This window comes from Pongo pygmaeus, chromosome 5 (assembly GCF_028885625.2).
Source record: "Pongo pygmaeus isolate AG05252 chromosome 5, NHGRI_mPonPyg2-v2.0_pri, whole genome shotgun sequence".
NCBI lineage: Eukaryota > Metazoa > Chordata > Mammalia > Primates > Hominidae > Pongo > Pongo pygmaeus.
Window position 1 is genome coordinate 117,383,650 of NC_072378.2, and position 23,633 is coordinate 117,407,282.

The 23,633-nt window shown below is 38.0% G+C and overlaps 1 protein-coding gene across 3 annotated transcripts in view; it reads right to left on the reverse strand.

Annotated features, from left to right (window-relative positions):
• Positions 1 to 23,633, reverse strand: part of ROS1 (ROS proto-oncogene 1, receptor tyrosine kinase) — a 156,993-nt gene that overhangs the window by 47,913 nt on the left and 85,447 nt on the right. For 2 of the 3 annotated variants that reach the window (XM_054491542.2, XM_054491543.2), the window contains 6 exons: positions 17,618 to 17,797; positions 8,733 to 8,935; positions 7,070 to 7,214; positions 6,069 to 6,301; positions 5,804 to 5,980; positions 1,858 to 2,026 (listed from right to left, as the gene is read on the reverse strand). In XM_054491542.2, the coding sequence (XP_054347517.2) occupies positions 1,858 to 2,026; positions 5,804 to 5,980; positions 6,069 to 6,301; positions 7,070 to 7,214; positions 8,733 to 8,935; positions 17,618 to 17,797 (1,107 nt within the window). The remainder of the gene's footprint in view (positions 1 to 1,857; positions 2,027 to 5,803; positions 5,981 to 6,068; positions 6,302 to 7,069; positions 7,215 to 8,732; positions 8,936 to 17,617; positions 17,798 to 23,633) is intronic. The other variant, XM_054491544.2, reaches the window with a different exon arrangement.

Sequence of the window (23,633 nt, forward strand, 5' to 3'; positions counted from 1 at the left end):
CAGAATGGTGATTATTAAAAAGTCAGGAAACAATAGATGCTGATGAGGATGTGGAGAAATAGGAATACTTTTACACTTCTGGTGGGAAAGTAAATTATTTCAACCATTGTGGAAGACAGTATGGCGATTCCTCAAGGATCTAGAACCGGAAATACCATTTGACCCAGTAATCTCATTATTGAGTACATACCCAAAGTAATATAAATCATTCTACTATAAAGACACATGCACACGTTTGTTTATTGCAGCACTATTTACAATAACAAAGACATGGAACCAAGCCAATCCATCAATGACAAACCAGATAAAGAAAATGTGGTACATATACACCATGGAATACTATGCAGCCATAAGAAGGAATGAGATCATGTCCTTTGCAGGGACATGGATGAAGCTGGAAGCCATCATCCTCAGCAACCTAACACAGGAACAGAGAACAAAACACCACATGTTCTCACTCATAAGTGGGAGTTGAACACTGAGAACACATGGATACAGAGAGGGGAACAGCACACACCAGGGCCTGTTGAGGGATAGGAGCTGAGGGGAGGGAACTTAGAGGACAGGTCAATAGGTGCAGCAAACCACCATGGCACATGTATACCTATGTAACAAACCTGCACGTTCTGCACATGTATCTTATTTTTTTAAGAAGAAACTTAAAAAAAAATTCAGAAATATTCTGATATGATTACATATTTTTAATGAGCATTTGAAGTTTTTATTAGTGATGGATTTGATGAATTAGTGATAAGATTAACAATATATCTCAACTTGAAACAAAATAAGCGATAAGTGAAAATAAAGAAAATTATCATAAGTTTTGGAGCATTTTCCCTCCATTCTTTTTTTTAATTTTTTAATTTTTAGTTCTGGGGTACACGTGCAGGATGTGAAGGTTTGTTACATGGGTAAACATGTCCCGTGGTGGTTTACTACACCTAGCAATCCATCACCTAGGTATTAAGCCCAGCATGCATTAGCTATTTTTCCTAATGCTCTCTCTCCCCCCACCCCTCCCCCGACAGGCCCCAGTGTATGTTGTTCCCCTCCTTGTGTCCATGCGTTCTCATTGTTCAGCTCCCACTTGTAAGTGAGAACACGCAGTGTTTGGTTTTCTGTTCCTGCATTAGTTTGCTGAGGTTAATGGCTTCCAGCTTCATCCATATCCCTGCAAAAAACATTATCTCATTCCTTTTTACGGCTGCATAGTATGCCATGGTGTATATGTACCACATTTGCTTCATCCAGTCTAATGCTGATTGCCATTTGGGTTGATTCCAAATGATTCATTATTGTGAATAGTGCTACAGTGAACATACGTGTGCATGTATCTTTGTAACAGAATGATTTATATTCCTTTGGGTATATAACTAGTAATGTAATTTCTGGGTCAAATGGTATTCCTTGTTCTAGATCTTTGTTCCTTCCATTCTTATAGAGCTCATCTCAAGAGTTAAGGTATATCTTTCAGAACACTAGTTAATTTTTAATGAACTTCTTATATTTTTCATCTTAGTATCTCAAATATAGTAGCCAATAAATATTTTTGAACACTCAGTAACACTATTTTCATATAGTTATCACCACAAAATTGTCATAGCTAGACATGAAATAAGGATACTGAAAGAAGAAGTAATTTTGCCCAGTTCAGGATCCAACCAGACCCAGCCAGTATTATTTCATTACTGCCTGAAAGGTCTCCTATATTTTCTCAATTTCTTCATTCAAGTTCTAGAAATAATAATGTACTGCTTTTAAAGAACAATTTCATATATCTTTAGGATTAGTGAAATAAGTGATAAGAAAAGAACTGAAACACAGAGTTTTTTGAGTATTGAGTATGTTAGTACTCACCTTTTGTCTTAAAGGTTTCTGGAAGTGAGGTGCTATTTTCTCCCGTCTTATAAACCACCACTACTCTGACATTATATGAAGTATAAGGCTGTAGATTTGTGATATTACAGACATAAGCAGGACCTTGGCTGCATGAAGTTTTAACATGGTAAAACTCATTGTATTTCCACTAGAAAAAGAAGTCTCGATTAATATTTTTGTTTCTCTAAGAAAATATTCTTAAAACACAAAAATGTATAGGCTTATAGCAAGTGATTAAAATTTAAGCATTCTTTTCTAATAAAGAATAAGAACTTCTTTATGAATGATCCCAAACATTACCCCACTGCCTATAGTCGTTTTGCTTTTTATGACAAGATAAACTGATTTACATGACTGTTCATGGGAGAAGCTCAAAGTGGGACATACACCTCTGACTATATATCATCGAGGAAGATTCACAGCTATGACTTCTTGTTATCCCAAAGGGTAGATACCTACATTTAATCAGGATGGCTAAGAATGCAAATCCATCGCTGTGGGACAACGATGGATCAAAACAATGGTAATTTCAAATCCCAGGGATTTGTTAATTTCATAGCAATAATATTTTTACATGTTTTGATTACATATTTTGATAAAGAAGTCCACAGTGACTTACAAACTAAGACTTTTTTTTTCCTCCTAACACCCTCTTCAGACATGTAAACAGAATTCTTTATTTTTATACACTGGAAGCCTACATAGCAAAAAGAAGAAAACTTTTGCCCACTATTATGAAGCTACTAAGTAGCAAGGCTAGAAGCTAAATACAGAAAATCTTGTTTTCATTCCACTTTAGATATTGGGCCTCTAATTGCAGCTATCTGAAATTTCTTGCTCTGTGACACTGCTTTTTAAAAATCTGTATATTTGGATCCTTAGTATCATTATTTGAAAATGATAATTTCTTAACATACAAATAGGAAAAGACAAAAAGATATGGCAATTTGTCAAGGGTTCTTGATGTATTTTCCCTGCAGAATTTCATAGAAAGGTCAGTTTCCATAAATAAACTTAATTTATATCTTCTTTTTCACTTAACACTCATGAGGTCACATCATTTCATTAAATAGATACTTTATATTAGTTTTCTATTCAGTAAGGAATGATTCTCTATAGCATTTTCAGTCAGTAGACCACTATGTACAATAAGAAAGGGGAATAAGGGAATGGAAGGAATGAAAACTTAAAAAATAGAACTGCTGATATCAGGGACATTGCCTGCACTAAACTCATAAATGTATCAATCCTGCTGAGACATTTAGCTTAATAGCTTAATGAAACAGATGCATTGAATCCATAATATTTACTGTGAACCTCAGAGAGAGAGAAATTAATTTCTCTTTATGGTTCTGTCTCCTTCATTATCTGATGGAGAAATTACCTATAGTGAATAGTCTAGGTAACCCAGCATTCCAAACCATCAAGAAATTATCAGAGCTCCTTGAAATGTCAGATGTTTGACCAAGGGTACCACTGGAAAACGGTAGAGCGGTAGAGTGTTGGCATCACCACAGCAATGAATGTCTGGGCAGACCACCAACTTGGAGAGGTGCCACAGGATATCCCAGTAAATCACAAGGGTGTCAGGACTTTCCATTTGTCAGAAGCCAACAAGTGCAGGGGTGAAGGCTACCATAGAGGGATTTTCAAATTATGTGGGTGGGAGTGAGGGGGAGTGTGAGCTAAGATGTCTGAGAGTTTGGAACTTCAGAAACTTATGGTTCTGCTAGGGATTTGCCTGAACAGCTGAGAAAAACACAATTTTAATGGGCTTCCATGAAAAAATTTACCAAACAAAATTATTTGTTTCCTCCCCATTTAAAATATGTGCTTCTTCTATACACTGTTGTGAGTTTCTTATATTATATAGAATTTAAGATCTAGATCAAGCTTGTCCAACTTTCAGCTTGTGGGCCACATGTGACCCAGGACGACTTTGAATGTAGCCCAACCCAAATTCGTAAACTTTCTTTAAACATTATGAATTTTTTTAGGGAATTTTGTTTAGCTCATCAGCTATCGTTACTGTTAGTATATTTTACATGTGGTCCAAGACAGTTCTTTCAGTATGGCCCAGGGAAGACAAAATATTGGACATCCCTGATCTAGATAGAAACTTCACCTTGTGCTCTAGTTCCCTCATTTTTCAGATAAGGAAATTTTGACAGAAATGACAGAGACAAAGTTTATCGTTTTCTTCCTGTTTCCTTTCTAAAACATTACTAATTAGAAAGACAAATATTCCCTTTTATTGCCAACTCCTCAGAGTTTCAGTATGGAGTTACGATATTATTCCCAGCTGTCCTGTCATTGTGAGACAGGTTCAAGTTGTTCAAAAGAGACAGCACTTTCTGACTATATAGCACTCATCAACCCTTGCAGAACCACTGAATTTTACTGTACTCATAGTTAGTATTTGTAGATGGCCACTCATGTACAAATGACTCTATCTTGTATTTGCAGCTTCATGATTTTCTAAATGGTCTGCCTGGAACCTGTGTTGAGCAAGTGTGAAAACAGAGGAAGTTTAGAAACAAAAAGCACTGCATGAAAGTCATGAGAACTCAACCAGGAGATCTCTGTCTGCTGTCCTTCTCCCCAAACTTTAAAGAGTGGGATGGATGACTTAATGACTCCTCCTCCTTCCACGGACAGCACCCTAATAGCACTGCTGTAGGGAGAAGTCAGCCCTGGGGTTTTTCTCTGCCTGGTGACATCTGGCATCTGTCTAGGTCTCCATTTCTGATCAATAAAATGAGAGGCTAGGGTGTCAATTATCTCTGAAGTCTTTTCCCATTTCATTTCTTTGATAATCTTGGAAATGAACTTTACATCCTTCCTCTTGGTTTTAGACTGAACTGCATTAAGTTTACTAAAATAGATGTCTTTTTAAAAGGCACTCCTCCAGTTTCTCCAATTTAACTGCATTTTTATAAGGTGGCAATTTTTTAGACAGGCAACAAATCATCAGAAACATGCTCAACGGAAAAAGTCCAATGAAACTATGGCCTTTGAGTTTATCAACTCAATATTCAGTGTTGTTCCACAGTTTTCACAGTTTTTATCTATAAAGTATAAGATCACAAAAATACCTTACATAATAATTTTTAAACATCCTGGGGAATAACTGCATTTTTAAGAAGTAGTGAGGCCATGATTATACTGATTTGCTTTTTGACTTACCACTGAACAAAACATTTCTAACTAATCTTTAAAAATGTGTACACATACATAGGCCCAGAAATATACAAACATGCACATGCAAATATATAATAGTTAAAATAACAAGTAGCAATTATAAAAACTTAATAATCAATTTTAAGTTTATCACCATAAAAGTCAATGTAGGCTTTCCCCATCAATGAATTAACCAGGTTAATTGATGCCTTAAAATTTAGTGGGTGCTTTCTTATTGGTTAAAGCATGAAAAGTTTTGGATAAGGAATCATTTAAAGTTTGCAAGCCAACAACGAAACTACTTTAGAATAAGCTGGTTTTATGGTTTACTTCTCTCTTGTTACTGCACAGCCCTTAAATGATGAAAAGAACATTTCTAAACAAGGTTTTGGTTTTCTGTTTCTTCAGTTCTTTTTCTTTTTTTTTTCATAGGAAACACCAAGTTACTATGGACTTTAAACCAGAGAACCATGCTAACATCTAAACTAAGTAAAATATTACAAAATTAGTACACTATAACTTACACCCTTTTACATAAAGCCTTTTAAAAGCAAATTAATTTCCCTGAGAATTCTTCCCAACAGAAATTAGTCTGTATAACTTACTGCTTCTGCATGCCAAACATAAATCAATGAAAGTTGTCAAATATATTGTTTATTTATACAGGAGCATGTTCTAGATGCATGAAAAAGGCCTTTCCAATTTATTCTATATCATAAAATAAAGACTTGCATTAAAAGTCTACCTTCTGTAGTTCAACCCAAAATCTGATGAGGTTAACATTCAATGGAGCCTTCCAATTAAATTGCAAACTAGTGTTCTCTGGAACCAAGGAATAAGGTTTCTCTGGTGTGTTAAACATTTCCACAGTGACAGGATGACTCTCTTTACACCACATTTCCTCAGAGTGGCAGGCAAGAACCTTTTGGTAAAAAAGAACAATTGTTTAACCTTTTGAGAGCCTTGCACTTGAGAATGACAATAAAGAGTGCCTAGTAGACTCACTGTACCTTTAATACATAAATATTTCCACCAGACAGTCTAGTAACAAGGAGAGTGAGCCTTCCATTTGGAAATTCACTTTGTCTTAGAGGAGTTTCAGGAATTAGGGCCAGGTGTGAGATTGCCAACTGATAGCGGACTGATTCTTTAGGTCCATTTGGCTTGTGAGATTCTCTCCAAGATATAATGAGGCTGGTGTCTGACCGCACAGTTGTATTAATGAGTTGCACTGCCTCTGGTACTGAAATAAATAGCGAGGAATGATAAACGATGCTGCAATAGCGCTGAAAGATGGAAAGAAGTAATGGAGTTTGGGTTGAAGAATAATCATATGGTATGAGTAGAATAAATAACAGATGTCCAGAAAGAAAGTCAGCCTCTTCTATAATCGTAGGTTAACAGACTGCCTAAAAGGCTCCCACTTATTTTTGCCCAGTGACCAAATCATTCTCTGACTCCAGCTCGAGGATATGGCTAATGGGGAATACCCAATTTGGGTGAGTTTTGTGAATATCATCAGAGACATCTGAAATAAATGTCATCACCTCATAATAATCACCACCTCATCAGTTCTTAGAAAACCTTTTTAGACCTATTTTCTTTAAGACAATACTGTTGCATAACTTTACACCTCAGGCCTCAGTAAAATTCACATAGAAAAAAGGCTTGGTTTTTCTACAGCTCACCACATGTACAGAAACCTATGAGTATCTGGAAAAAGAGTGACACTGTGTGGTGAGACCAAATAATGTGTTTCTTGGTCAAACAATATTGATTTCAATGTTTTACCTCCTAGTTGCTTTCTATTTTGATAGAATATTATTAGTCAACTTCAGGGGTTAGAATAAGAGTCAGGTCAAAGTTTTCTACAAACACATTTTTCTTATTAAACTTAAAAAAGCTTACTAAAATTACTTCGCATTCAGATTTTAAAAAATAAACATCGACGTACACATCACATATATCACAATATTCTGCTTGAGAAACCCACACCAAGCCCATAACTTACCTCCATTTTTAGTTTTTCCCCAAATCTCTTTTCCTGGTGGTAAATGTTCCAAAGGATCTGAATAATAATTTTTTACAGCTATCTGTATCATGTATGTTGAAAATGGTTGTAAATCTTCAATAAGAGCTATACTGTCCTGAAATTCCTGTAATTGATTTTTTAAAAATCAATATCTTATTCTTAACATTTTATACAAATTGGTAGAAATTATTTAATCAAAGAGAGAACAAAGTTAAAGGCTCAAAAAAGTTAATTTATTTTAAATTCTGGATTATTAATGGTAATACCACTGCCCAATCTACCCAGACCCGAGTTGTTCAATATTTCCAAGAATAAATACCAAATGATTGGTAGCCCTCAGTTGGTTTTGTGGCATAAATCATTTCACATGGGAAGTTAAATTCCTAGAAGAGGACACTATTTCATTAACATTGTATTAGAAATTCAGCAAGATGGTAGAAAACATGTGACACATATGTGAATACAATAAAATATTTTTATATTATCTAATCATTCTTAGAAATAAAGTTTAAGAGAGTAAAAAGACTTTCCTTAGACCAATGGTTCTCAACTTTTTTTATACTTTGCTATCATCTGGGAAGTTTTAAGAAACTACTATGCCTGGGTTCTATTGCCAGAGATTCTGATTGAGTTATCTGGGGTGAAGCCTAGATGCACAGTGTTTTTTTTTTTTTTTAAAGCTTTAATGTGCCGCCAAGGTTGAGAACCACTGTCTTAGACCACTGTTAATCAATAGGAAGACAATAAGATAGATTAAATTTAATAAAGACATGTCCAGTGCTGCAAGTCCAATCTTGACCAGCCAAATGATCTAATCTATCTGAAATTACTTATTTTAGAAATGTGTGAAAAGGGTTATTAATTAGACAAAATTAAGGAAGTAATGAAAAATTACATACACTTTATGGGAAAACATATAGTGTTTAACGTCCAATAGTTAGTCAATTTCACCTTTTGAACAGGCTAAATAAAGCCAAGCACAAAGCAAAATATTGGATATATGTGATTCCATCACTAAGACAACTGAAATACTAATGAATACATTTCATCATTCAATGATTGAATGAATAGTGCCAATTAATTCAAGAAATATCTAGTGAATGCCTACACAGTGCCAATAACTGTGCCAAGTGCTAGGCATACAATGATGACTAAAAACAGTATCTGCATAGCAGTACATTTCTCTGCACATAGGAAACAAAAGACAAAATATAATGTACAATTTTTATATTAGATAAATGCTGTGGAGAAGAGGTATAAGGCAATGTTCTTTCCATCCAGTTCATTTCTTACTCCTCAATCTTCAGTCTGCTCCATAGGCCGCAAAAATAAGTCTCTATCACTCTCTCTGAGGATAATTAGATAATCAGGGAGGGGAATAAACCCAATTCTTTCTGGACACTCAGAAAACTGTTACCATGGCAATCCATCAATGGGCAAGAGTTGATATACTTCCTTGAAGCTTAACTTACTCCCAGTCAAGAAAACTAGAACACAATATGTTTTGATGAATCATTAGCTGTAAAAAAGTTGCATACTAGTCCATTTCAGAACATATAGGAAATACTTTACTATGGCTCATAATTTTATATCGAAAAAGAACATCTCGTGAAAAGGCAAAGACCACTAGTTCCAATCTTACCAGAATTCTATATTTCAAGTCAGAGCTGTTTTTCCTGTCATTAACTTCTGCATAATAAACCAAGTATGTTGGAGTAGGGCTGGTGATGCCATACCATGTGAGGTTTGTCTTGGCCAGAGGTAATCTGATTGTGAGGCTAGTGTTAGCGGCATTAAGTATAGTTGGTTCCACAGTGTCTGAAGCTAGAGACAGAAACGCTTTATCTAAAATAAGAAGAAACCAAAAGATTAAATATCTATACATATATACATGAGAGGAAAAGCAGATTTTTAACAAGAATAATATCAAAGGTTAGAAAGAAATTTGTAGAGCATACATAACTTTTGCTTGAAAAGATAAATATGAAAATGATTTGAAATAATATTCTCTTTGAAGAAACAAAAATGGCTGCAGCTTGATACTGTATGTGGTATGTGTAGTATGTACTGCTACAGTCTACCCAATGTCCTCTCCTTTTCTTCAAGTTCATATATATCTGATATTGTTCAGGGCAGCATGCTGGGAGGAAAACCTGTTTCTGAAGTTTGATTGCAGCCCAAACAATCATGTGACACGATCTGGTTAGTCAGATGTGCTTATCACTGTGGCACACCTCTGTCCTTCACCCTCCCCCAACCCAGGAGGCGGACACTATGCAAGAGGGGCGGCAGTCACCTTGTGAGAATTGAATAAAGGACTCACTAAGGAAGTTTGGGGAAAGATCAAGTCCAGGTGATTGATGGCATTGTGGAGCTCCCTGGCCACCACTTACAACCAAACACATTGCACGCTGCACAACTACAGGGAGCCCCAGTCACAGAGACTACAATGGGAATGGTCTGTCCCAGAGCAGTGCAGTAGCGCAACCATACTGCAGGCTTAAGCCTCGAAAAATCACAAATCTGTCACTTGCAGCTGAACACAACTTCTTGACCTATTCACTCTCAGTCTTGATGTAAAACATCACGTAAAAATGCAGCATAATTACATAATATGCAAATAACTCCACATATGATTTTAATATGAAATCTAACAATCTTACACCAGTTAGCCAACTCTTTAACTCATTGTGCGTGGCACTGTGCAATCTGGCTCCTGTTCGCATATCCAATCTCTGCTATGCAAAACCATCCTTCACTCTAACCACAGTACACTATCTACACACTGCAGGACTTCTACCCCTCCAACCCTTCACATAGGTAGTCTCTTCAGGTTGGAATGATCTTCCCCATCTGCCTAACCTTACTTAAGCCACAGTTCATGCATCATTTTTCCTGGGAAGCCCCTTCTGCCTTCCTATTCCAGGTGAAGGACATCTCCTCTCTGTCCTCACTCCACTTCACATGTTCTTCTACCAGTGCACTAGCCACAGGTGATTTTGGTTTTGGTTTTCTTTTGCTGCTTTCTTTTCTTCATCTAGCACCAGAATGTAAGTATCTTTGGCTGAGACTGTGCTTGAATTATCTTTGTTCCCCCAGAGCCCCAGGAGGGTGCCTGAACATATATTAGGTATTTAGTAAGTGTTGTCGATCCTTATGAATTCATATTAGCCACATATGAAATACATCCTTGGCATTCAGCAAGTAAGAAAATTAGGGGGTAAACGTCTAAGTGACAAATAATTTGATGAAGCCAGCTCCTTCACTTACTAACTTTTTGGTCTTGGGAAGGTTACTCCAGCTCTTTTGTAAACAGAGACAATAGCCTGCTTTACAGATATTTATATATCACTCTATCCCTAGCACATGGTAAGAACATTAAATAAATGTTAGCTATTACTATCATCATTACTGAGACTAAAATGAAAAATTAGAGAAAATAATGCTGGCCTGGTCTGGGAATTCCAAATATGAATTCCAAAATGCAGGAAAAAATGTTTAAAATTAGAAGTACATCAAAAATCTCCAACAACAGTGTCAAGGGCACTGTGAACCTAAGTTTGAGGACATTTGGAAAGTATAGGGGTTTGGAGATGGATAACCTTACTAAAGTTACAAGATGAACCACTCTCCAGTTCAACCAATATTTATCCAATATATTCAGTTTGTACTGATTTCTGATCTGAATACACATGTGAGCAATCAGAGCAATTATCTAATTCAAAGGTCATTGGTAATTTTGTCATTCTTTTATTTAACTGATATAATATGACATGTTGAAGTGTCAGAAACATTATTCAGGACAGAAAGACAGGTTTTTCCCTTACTTTTTTTTTTTTATCCCATACATTTTGAAGATAATTGAATGCCTTCAGAAAGAAAGGACCAAAGTAACTTGTAATTGCTTAAAATTTCCAGCAGATGGAGGTAAAGTACTCTTAATAATGTACCTAGAAACTAGCAACATAAAATTGACTCCATTTTTTAAAAGAAAATAAATGAGTATTAATCATATTCTTAATGAGTCCCAGTTAAAAAAAAAAAAAAAAAAAACTCATGCTACTCTTAGGACTTCATTTTGGAGCGTGTTTGTGTATGGGGCACAAACACATTGTGTGTGTCTTTCAACCTCAGATACTGCGTGGACTTCTTTTTTTTTGGCAAGACTTTATTTTTTAGTGCAGTTTTAGGTTCACAGCAAAATTGAGAGGAATGTACCAAGATTTCCCAGATACTCCTTTTCTCCACACATGCATAACTTTCCCCCATTATCAATACCCCTACCAAAGTGGTACATTTGTTACAATCAATGAGCCCACAATGACATCATTATCACCCAAAGTCCTTAGTTTACATTAGAGTTCAATTTTGTGTTGTACATTTTACGGGTTTGGACAAATGTGTAATGATCTGTATCCACCATTATAGTATCACATAGAATAGTTCCACTGCCTTCAAAGTCCTCTGTGCTCTGTCTATTCACCACTTCTTCCCCCAGCCTTCTCGCAACTACTGATCTTATTACTGTCTACATAGTTTTTTACTTTCCCAGAATGTCGTATAGTTGATATCAGCCTTCCCCAACTTTGTTCTTCTCCTTCAATACTGTGCTACCTACCTATTCTAGGTCTTTTGCCTTGCCATGTAAACTTTAGAATCAGTTTGTTAATATCCACAAAATAACTTTAGCTGGGACTTTCATTGGGATTTTATTGAATCTATAGATAAGTTGAGAAGAAATGACATCTTGACAATATTGAGTCTTCCTATCTATGAACATGGAATATCTCTACACTTTAGTACTTTGACTTCTTTCATCAGAGTTTTGTAGTTTTTCTCATATAGATTTTTGTGCATATGCTATTAGATTTATACCTAAGTATTTCATTTTCTGTGGGTGTTAATGTAAATGATATTGTGTGTTAAATTTCAAATTCCACTTGTCCATTGCTGGTATACAGGAAAGTGATTGACTTTTGTATATTAACCTCGTGTCCTGCAAACTTGCTATAATCACTTATGAGTTCCAGGAGTCTTTTTGTCAATTCTTTCAGATTTTCTACATAGATGATCATGTCATCTGTGAACAAAGACAGCGTTATTTCTTCATTCCCAATCAGTATACCTTTTCTTGTATTGTTGCATGCTGTGACTTCCACTGCAATGTTGAAAAGAAATTGGGAGAGGGAACATCCTTACCTTGTTTCTGATTTAGAGAGAAAGCCTCTGATTTCTCACTATTAAGTAATGACGTTAACAACAAGTTTTTTATACGTGTTCTTTCTCAAGGAAGTTACCCCTATTCTTAGTTTGCTGAGGTTTTTTTCATCATGAATTGGTGTTGAATTTTGTCAAAAGCATTTTCTGCATCTATCAATGTGATCACCTGATTTTTCCTCTTTAGTCTGTTGATGTAGTGGACTACATTAATTGATTTTCAAATGTTGACTCAAACTTGTATAGCTGGGATAAATCCCACTTGACTGTGATACAAAACTATTTTAATATATTGCTCGATTTGATTTGCTAAGATTTTGTTCAGGACTTTTGCAATTCTTGCAATGTTCAAGAGAGATACTGGTCTAAAATTTTCTTTTCTTGTAATATATTTGTCTAGTTTTGGTTTTAGGGTAATTCTGGCCTAGAATAAACTCATTCATTGGCCTAATTGGAAGTAGTCCCTCTGGTTCAATTTTCTGAAAGACATTGTAGAGATGGTATAATTTTCCCATAAATGTTTGGTAGAATGCACCATTGAATCCATCTGGCCCAGGTGCTTTCTGTTTCAGAAGGCTATTAATTATTGATTCCACTTATTTAATAGATGTGGACATATTCAGATTGTCTATTTCTTCTTCTGTGAGTTTCGGCATATTGTGTTTTTAAAAGAATTGGTCCATTTCATCTAGGTTGTTAAATTTGTGAGCATAGAGTTGTTAATAGTATTCCTTGATTATCCTTTTAATTTCCATGGGTTCTATAGAGATGTCCCCGCCTTCATTTCTACTATTAGCAACTTGCATCCACTCTCTTTTTTTCTTAGCCTGGCTAGAGGCTTATCAATTTTATTTATCTTTTCAAAGAGCCAGCATTTGGTTTCATTTATTTTTCTCTATTGATTTCCTGTTTCAATTTCATTGATTTCTGCTATACTTCTTTTTTATTTTTTTCTTTTGTTTTAGTTTTGTTTCTTATTATTATTTGGGACTTAATTTACTCTTCTTTTTCTAGTTTCCTAAGGTAAAAGCTTAAATAATTTCAGATCTTTTTTTTTAATACATGCAGTCAGTGCTGTAAACTTCCCTCTAAGCACTGATTTTACTGATTCCTGTAAGTTTTGATGTTTTGTTTTCATTTTTAGTTCAAAATATTTTTGAGATTTCTTCTTTTACCCATTTGTTATTTAGAAATATGTTGTTTAATCTCCAAGTGTTCTGAGATTTTCCTTCTATCTTTCAGTTATTGATTTCTAGTTAAATGGCATTGTAGTCTGAGGACAGATATTGTATGATTTCTATTCTTTTAAATTTGTTGAAGTGTATTTTATGGTCTGTCTTGGTGAATGTTCCATGTGAGCTTGAGAAGAATGTTTATTCTGCTGTTGTTGGAAAAATTATTAATAGTAGATAGATGTCCATTATAGCCAATTAATTGATGGTGTTATTGAGTTCATCAGTATATCCTTAGTGATTTTTTTTCTGCTGGATTTGCCCATTTCTGATAGATAGATGTCATGAAGTCTTCAATGGTGATAGTGGCTTCATCTGTTTCTTGCAGTTCTATCAGTTGTTGCCTCATGTATTTTGATGCTCTGTTGTTAGAGACATATGCCTTAAGGATTATTACATCTTCTTGGAGAACTGATCCCTTTATCATTATGTAATGTCCCTCTTTATCCCTTATAACTTTCCTTGCTCTGAAGTCTGCTCTGTCTGAAATTGTTTCTTCTTTCATTTGATTAGCGACAGCATGATATACTATCTCCATCCCTTTACTTTTGATCTATATGACGTGTCTTTATATTTAAAGTGGGTTTCTTATAGACAATGTATAGTTGAGTCTTGTTTGTTGATCCACTCAAACAACCTCTGTCTTTTAGTTGGTGTATTTAGACCACTGATGTTCAGAGTGACTACTGATATAGTTAAATTAAGATCTACCATATTTGTTATTATTTTTCATTTGTTGCCCTTGTTCTTTGTTCCTACTTTTGTCTTCCACTTTTTTTCTGACTTTTGTGGTTTTAATTGAGAATTCTAAATGATTCTACTTTCTCTCCTTTGTTGAGAATCAGTTATACTTTTCTAAAACATTTTTCAGTGATTTGCCCTTGAATTTGCAATGTATATTTACAACTAATCCAAGTCCACCTTCAAACAACACTATACCACTTCACAGGTGTGCAGTACCTTATAATAACAAAATAATCCCAAGTCCTCTTTTCTATCCCTTGTGTCACTGCTGTGATTCATTTTGCTTAATATAAATATAAATATACACATATATATGCACACATACATACATAAGTGGATATAATTGAATATGTTATTGCTATTACTATTTTGAACAAACTATTATCCATTAGGTCAATTAAGAAAAACAAAAACTTTTACTTTACCTTCACTTATTTATTCTCTAATGCTCTTCCTTTCTTCATGTAGATCTGCACTTCTGACCTATATCATTTTTCTTCTTTCTAAAGAACTTCTTTTAACATGTCTTCCAAAGCAGGTCTACTGATAACAAATTCTCTCAGTTTTTGTCCAAGAATGTCTTTATTGAGCCTTCTCTTTTGAAGGATAATTTCCAGGGTATGGAATTCTAGGTTAGTGTTTTTTTCTCTCAACATTTAAAATATTTTACTTTTCTCTCTTCTTGCTTATATAGTTTCTGAGGAGAAGTTGGATAGAATTCTTATTTTTGTTCTCCATAGGTAAAGTATTTTTTCCTCTGGCTTCTTTCAGAACTTTTTTTCTTTATCTTTGGTTTTCTGCAGTTTGAATATGATAGGCCTAGTGTAGATTTTGGCATTTATCCTTCTTGGTATTCTTTGAGCTTCCCATACCTGTAGTTTGGTATCTGACATTAATCTGGGGAAATTATCCGTCATTATTGTTCCAAATATTTCTTCCAAATATTTCTTCTGTTCCTTTCTCTCTTCTTTTTCTAGTATTCATATTATACCTATCTTACACTTTTTGTAGTTTCCCCACAGTTCTTGAATATTCTGTTCCGGTTTTTTTCCTTTTTTTTTTTTTACCTTTATAGTTTTGCAGGTTTCTATTGAGATATTTTCAAGCTCAGAGATTCCTTCCCCAGCCACATCCAGTCTACTATTAAGCCCATCAAACATTCTTCATATGCTACAGTGTTTTTATCTCTAACATTTCTTTTTTTTCCTCAAATATCCATATCTTTGCTCACATTGACCATCTGTTCTTGTATACTGACTACTTTATCCATTAGAGTCCCTAGCATATTAATCATAGTTGTTTTAAATTCTCAGTCTGATAATTCTAACATCCCTGCCATATTTAAATCTGATTGTGATAGTTCCTCTATCTCTTCAATCTTGTAGTATGCCTTGTAATTTTTTCTTGATAGCTGAATATGCTGTACTGGGTGAAAGCAACTGCTGTAAATGGGCCTTTAGTAATGCGGTGGTAAGGTATAGGGGGAGGGGAGGCATTTTATAGTGTTAGATTAGATCTCAGTTAACTTCAAGTGGGTTTTTGCTTTGCTTTTCGACTGTGAACTTCACAGGTTCTTTTCAGTCCCCCCACCCCACTTAGGTGGGACACGACGGCTGGAGTGGGCTGGGGTTGGGCACTTCTCTTTGCCCAGGTCAATTAAGCTCTGATAAAACCCGAGCAGGTCCAGCTGTGATTAGTGTATCTTGAATGCAGACCTTGTTAAGAAGAACAGAATGCTCTGATGCCTTTCAAAATTTTTCCTTTTCCCTTTTCTCTGTGGGAAGCACAAGGAGATTTTCTAAGAAAAAAACCAGTTAAAGCTCCTGGAGGTAAAACTCATAAAATGAAGCCCCCCTATAACTGGATGCCCCTCGAGTTTCTAACTCTCAGAGTTATCCACACTGAGCCTCAAGCAATTCATCAATTACAGTTTAGATTTTTCTACCACTAACACTGCTTTCTAAAAAGATTTCAGCTCATGGGTTTTTGCTCTGGTAAGTTGTAATTCTCTGCATTTACCAATCTGTCTTTCCAACTGGGGACGGCAGTTTGCTCTGTGACCTCACTTCTCTTGTGGATCCAAGAAGAGCTGTTAAGTTTTCAGTTTGCTCAGCCTTTTACTTGTTTTTGGGTGGAGTGGCAATTTCTAAGTTTCTGGGCCAGAAACCAGAAGCCACATGAACTTTTAAAATCTCTTAAATTTCTCAAAGTGAAAAATAAATTATTTTACAAAAATACAAAGTAGGCTTTATTTATAAATTTTAACATTTCTCAATTTACATATTTTATAACTGAAAACATTTAAACAAAGGGAGTTTATGTCATTCATATCTGTCCCTCTCCAGAGGAGAGTTATAGTTAATTTAGAATGATATTTGCACCTTAGTGACAAAGACAGCCTTGACAAAATACCAATGAGGCCATGCAATTCTGTTTTTGTTTTTGTTTTCAGACGAGTCTCGCTCAGTCGCCCAGGCTGGAGTGCAGTGGTGCAATCTGGGCTCACTGCAAGCTCCGCCTCCCAGGTTCAATCCATTCTCCTGCCTCAGCCTCCCGAGTAGCTGGGACTACAGGCACCCGCCACTATGCCCAGCTAATTTTTTTGGCAATACTGTTTTTGTTTTTGTTTGTATGGTTTTTAGATTTCAACAATGTTTTATTATGACTGTCAGTAGAAAATATATAGTCAATTCTGCTATAACATGATACACGCCTTCCTAGGAATCATTGCAGTATACAAATCACACAATAAAATTCACAGTTTATGGGAAAAGTAGGATGAGGGGCATAACACTAAAAACTTCATCAGTGACTTTTTTTTAAAAAGATAAAAACTTAATAAAAATGGTAGCACAGGCTTACTCATGTTAAATGGTACTACATATTTTAACAGTATATATTAATACTTAATGATTTGATACCTAATACTGCATACTGCATAGTAACAGAAGTATGACCCGTTACTTTGAAAACGAGGTTGTATGCAATGCTTTTTGACACCACTGGGAGGCCTAAAATATCAGCAAAGGAGAAATAAGAGAAAGAAGAGAAATTATGGGACTGAGAAGAGAAAGAGGACAGGCAGAGAGAACAACAGGACGCAGGTTTCCCATGTATAAAGTTGCCCACACCCTGAGCTGTGTTTACACATAGAAGTAATTTGTGATCCAGGGCAAACAGCAATCACAGTGCACACTAAAGACTGGCAGAGTTTGGAGCAAGGATGAGAGCACAACAAAGGGGCTAAAGGGACAGCCTTGGAGAAGGAGATATTATGAGATTTTTCTGACCCTAAATTGGGAGAACAAGCTGATTACGAACGTGACTTTATTACCTGGAAAAGGCTGCATAACTGAACTGTAAGCCAAGATATGCCTACTCCTTAGGGCCTTCACCTGGGAGACGATGGCCCCATTTCCTTTCTTTGCTTGATAAATCTGTGTGCTATCCTTTGCTGTGATGATCCAGTATATAAAATCTCCATCCACAGTTAAGCTAACAAGGGTTTTTCCTGCTGTTAAAAACATAAGGAATATAAAGAACAAAATTAATATCTTACATTTTTACTCTAAACAATATATGAAATTCTTCTTCTATATTATAATTGCTAAATTTTGAATCTATTATTTCAACATTAAAAAATACCTTTATTTTATGTCATTTGACTAAGGGTTTTAGAGATGTTCTCTCATTTTAGCACCATATCAAGCCAATCAGGTGACTACTACTATTACTAACCTCATTTTGTGGAAAGGCAAACTGAAGTTTAAAGGAGTTAAATAATCTGCTCAAGGCCACCAAACGGCAGACCCAGGATTTAAAACCCACCTATGTGACTCAAAATCAAATAATGCCAACCTGAGGGAAGTATTAAATGATAGGCATAGGGCTCAGTGCCTTTCTCAATATTTTTATCAGTGGTTTGGAATGAATGCATAGTAAACATATTTATCAACTTTGCAGATAATAAATGATTATCACCATCACTAGCAGGTTCAGTTACAGCCTTGAAATTCAAAAATATCATAACAGAATCAGGAAATTGATTCAAATTTGATAGGAACAAATGTAAAATCCTAAATCTAAGTTTCATATCAATTCTGTAAATGAACGAATGAAAGCGATCTGGCTTAATAATAACGAACATGGAAAAGACTATGGTCTTTCAATGGCAGGCATCCTAAAAATCTGATTCCACTTTTGGCTACAACAAAAAGAAGACCTTCATAGTTAGAGTCTCCCTTCACTGACAAGAACACATTGAGAGTGCAGTGTCTTTATGGGGGCAATATTTAAGAGAATATTAACTAGCTGGAATGAAATCACGGGAGGGCGACTAGGACAAAGATTTAGATGCTACATTGCCTGGGGAGCAATTGAAGATACTTGAAGTTTTCCTCCAAAGAAAATGCTTGGTTCCATCATGGTGGCTCATGCCTGTAATCCCAGCACTTTGGGAGGTCAAGGCAGGCAGATTGCTTGAGCCCAGGAGTTCAAGACTAGACTGGGCAGCATAGCAAGACCCTGTCTCTAAAAAAAAAATACTAAAATTAGTGAGGCATGGTAGTGTGCACCTGTAGTCCCAGCTACTTGGGAGGCTCAGGCAAGATGATCACCTGAGCCTGGGAGATGGAGGCTGCAGTGAACCATGATTGCACCACTGCACACCAGCCTGGGCAACAGAGTGAGACCCTGTCTCAAAAAAAAAAATGCTTACAATGAGCTACAACAGTTATCTCTACGTAGTTGAATGGCTATCATGTGGAAAGTGATTAAATTATTCTTTGTACATTTAGAGGTAAGAACTAAGACTAATGAATGGGAGAAATGAAGAGAAGACTGGCTAAATATAAGAAAAAAACTAATATTCAGAATTGTCCAAAAGCTTAAACAGACTCCCTTATAAAGTACCAGGGTTTTTTAAAGAAACAGTGTTTAAGCATGACTATTTTTAAAGAAAAAATTTCTTGCAACATCATAACATCTAAATGTTTCTAAAATCTTTCTAATTTTCTAATTTTAGGATTTTAATTACAGGTTTATGAAAAACTGACCAGGTTTTATACATATATAATGGTCTACTAGGTAATTCTTATGTCTTGTGTATCAAATATTAGAGAAAAAATTATTCTGACACTTGTTAAAATGGTAAGAAAGACTTAAGACAAGTGGAATAGCACACTAGGAAAGACAAATATTGCAACATAACAGTTGGGGTTTTTATAGCCAAAAAACTGAGTGAGGAATTCATTGGGTGGAAAAATACAGGGACAGCATCCAGGATAGAGCAATCCTTGTTAAATTAGACTAATGGGATTCTTGCTAAAGGCAGGCCAAGAGCCTAAACAGGATTCTTACTTAAATCAGACCAATGTCCATCAAGGGTGGGAGATGAAGAACTTGAACAGGTATCAGTGGTAGGGGGTTCTCCTAAACTGACTTTGTAGGATTCTTGCTAAAACTGAACTCAGCAAGGATGGACACAGGAAGACCAAGGTTGAGGCCTAGTCAAGAAGAGGACTCAAAGGAGCATAACCACATTTTGATCAAAGAAAGGGTCTTTGTCACAGGTTTAACAGAAACAAGTAATATACCTAAGGAGGAATCATTCAAAACATTACCTCTATCATTAAATCTATTTAATGATAGGAATTGTTTCTAAAAGGCCTTGTTTCTAAAAGGCCTCTAAACATAGAAATGCTTCTAAAAGGCCTTGGTTGACATATCAACAAAACCTATGTACAATTATAACACATACACACATATTTGCAATTTCAAAACTTTACTGTATAATCCAGCAGTGACCAATAGATTTCAGTGATGATGGAAATGTTTTATACCTACGTTGTCCAATACAGTGGCCATTAGCTATTTGTGGCTTTTGAGCACTTGAAGTTTAGCTGTGTGACTGAGAGATTAAAATGTTTAATTTTATTTAATTTTAATTTTTTTTTTGAGATAGTCTTGAGAGGTGACACTTTGCTGGCAGTCCTCACAGCCCTCGCTCACTCTCGGCGCCTCCTCTGCCTGGGCTACCATTTTGGTGGCATTTGAGGAGGCCTTCAGCTCACCGCTGCACTGTGGGAGCCCCTTTCTGGGCTGGCCAAGGCCGGAGCCCACTCCCTCAGCTTGCAGGGAGGTGTGGAGGGAGAGGCGTGAGCGGGAACCAGGGTTGTGTGCGGTGCTTGCGGGCCAGCTGGAGTTCCGGGTGGGTGTGAGCTTGGCGGGCCCCACACTTGGAGCAGCCAGCCGGCCCTGCCGGCCCCAGGCAATGAGGGACTTAGCACCCGGGCCAGCAGCTGTGGAGGGTATACTGGGTCCCCCGGCAGTGCCAGCCCACCGGCGCTGCGCTGGATTTCTCGCCGGGCCTTAGCTGCCTTCCCGCAGGGCAGGCCTCGGGACTGCAGCCTGCCATGCCAGAGACTTCCCCTGCCTCAATGGGTTCCTGTGCAGCCCGAGCCTCCCCAACGGGGGCCGCCCCCTGCTCCATGGCGCCCAGCCCCATGGACCACCCAAGGGCTGAGGATTGCAAGCGCACGGCGCGGGACTGGCAGGCAGCTCCACCTGCAGCCCCAGTGCGGGATCCACTAGGTGAAGCCAGCTGGGCTCCTGAGTCTGGTGAGGACGTGGAGAGTCTTTATATCTAGCTCAGGCACTCTGTATCTAGCTCAAGGTTTGTAAACACACCAATCAGCACCGTGTGTTTAGCTCAAGGTTTGTGAGTGCACCAATCGACACTCTGTATCTAGCTGCTCTGGTGGGGCCTTGGAGAACCTTTATGTCTAGCTCAGGGATTGTAAACACACCAATCGGCACTCTGTATTTAGCTCAAGGTCTGTGAGTGCACCAATTGACACTCTGTATCTAGCTGCTCTGGTGGGGCCTTGGAGAAACTTTATGTCTAGCTCAGGGATTGTAAACACACCAATCGGCACTCTGTATTTAGCTCAAGGTCTGTGAGTGCACCAATCAACACTCCGTAGCTAGCTGCCCTGGTGGGGCCTTGGAGAATCTTTATGTCTAGCTCAGGGATTGTAAACACACCAATCAGCACTCTGTATTTAGCTCAAAGTCTGTGAGTGCACCAATCGCCACTCTGTATCTAGCTGCTCTGGTGGGGCCTTGGAGAACCTTTATGTCTAGCTCAGGGATTGTAAACACACCAATGGGCACTCTGTATCTAGCTCAAAGTTTGTAAACACACCAATCAGTACCCTATGTTTAGCTCAAGGTTTGTGAGTGCACCAATCGATAACTCTGTATCTAGCTGCTCTGGTGGGGCCTTGGAGGACCTGTGTGTCAAAACTCTGTATCTAGCTAATCTGATGGGGACATGGAGAACCTTTGTATCTAGCTCAGGGATTGTAAACGCACCAATCAGCACCCTGTCAAATCAGGCCACTCAGCTCTACCAATCAGCAGGATGTGGGTGGAGCCAGATAAGAGAATAAAAGCAGGCTGCCCGAGCCAGCATTGGCAACCCGCTTGGGTCCCCTTCCACACTGTGGAAGCTTTGTTCTTTTGCTCTTCGCAATAAATCTTGCTACTGCTCACTCTTTGGGTCCACACTGCTTTTATGAGCTGCAACACTCACCGCGAAGATCTGCAGCTTCATTCCTGAACCCAGCGAGACCACGAGCCCACCAGGAGGAACGAACAACTGCAGACGCACTGCCTTAAGAGCTGTAACACTCACCACGAAGGTCTGCAGCTTCACTCCTGAGCCAGCGAGACTACGAACCCACCAGAAGGAAGAAACTCCGAACACATCTGAACATCAGAAGGAACAAACTGCAGACACGCCACCTTAAGAGCTGTAACACTCACCGCGAGGGTCCACGGCTTCATTCTTGAAGTCAGTGAGACCAAGAACCCACCAATTCTGGACACATTTTGGCGACCACAAAGGGACTTTCACCTATTGCCAAGCGGTGAGACAATCGCTGAGCAGAGAGACTATCGCCTATCGCCAAGTGGTGAGAAAATTGCCTATCGCCAAGCAGTGAGTACCATCGGACCCCTTTTGCTTGCTATTCTGTCCTATCTTTCCTTAGAATTCGGGGGCTAAATACCGGGCACCTGTCGGCCAGTTAAAAGCAACGAGCGCGGCCGCCGGACTAAAGACACGGGTGTCAGGCTTTCTGAGAAAGGGCTCTCTAACAACCCCCGACTCTTCGGAGTTGGGACCGTTGGTTTGCCTAGAACCAGTTTCCACTTTTCCTATACTTCTGAGCTGAGCCGAGGGTCGACAGAGAGGAAAGCCATGCAGCTCCAGGGTCCCAACAACATGTTGGTTGACCCTGCGGCCATGAGCGGAACTCAAAAGCATGTCGCCCAAGCGAGACTCGCCCATCTATCCTATCTATCCTGACCCTTGCCCTCTGGGTCCTAATGCCTGCCAAACAAACTTCCTCTCGCCTCTCTTCTCTGAGGTTAGACCCACTTCTAAAAATTGCTACCTGTCTGTGCTTTTCTAGTTTCTCCTATAAGAATGACTTCTAGTATAAACTCCAGGACTCTGTTACCTTCTTTAGGCACCCGGGCTCACCAATCAGAAAGACATAATTTTTGCCCAAAGCCCCATCATAGTGGGGACTACCTGGAATTTTAGGATTCCTCTTCAGACTAACAGGCCTAACAAAAGCTATTCCTGCAGCTAGGATATGGGGAGCCTCAGAAATTGTATCCTTCCTATTCATATAAGTAAGGACAAAAGGTGTCACTTCTCCAGCCCTGGAGATCCTTTCCCTCCCTCAGGGTATGGCCCTCCACTTCATTTTTGGGGCATAACATCTTTATAGGATGGGGTAAAGTCCCAATGCTAACAGGAGAATGCTTAGGATTCTAACAGGTTTTTGAGAATGCATTGGTAAGGGCCACTAAATCCGATTTTTCTCGGTCGGTCCTCCTTGTGGTCTAGGAGGACAGGCAAGGGTGCAGGTTTTCGAGAATGTGTCGGTAAGGACCACTAAATCCGACCTTCCTCGGTCCTCCATGTGGTCTGGGAGGATATCTAGTGTTTCTGCTGCTGCGTCGGTGAGCACAACTATTCCGATCAGCAGGGTCCAGGGATCATTGAGGGTTCTTGGGCAGGGGTTGTTTCTGCTGCTGCATCAGTGAGTGCAACTATTCCGATCAGCAGGGTCCAGGGATCGTTGCGGGTTCTTGGGCAGGGGTTGTTTCTGCTGCTGCGTCGGTGAGCGCAACTATTCCAATCAGCAGGGTCCAGGGATCATTGCGGGTTCTTGGGCAGGGAGAGAAACAAAACAAACCAAAACCACGGGCAGTTTTGTCTTTCAGATGGGAAACACTCAGGCATCAACAGGCTCACCCTTGAAATGCATCCTAAG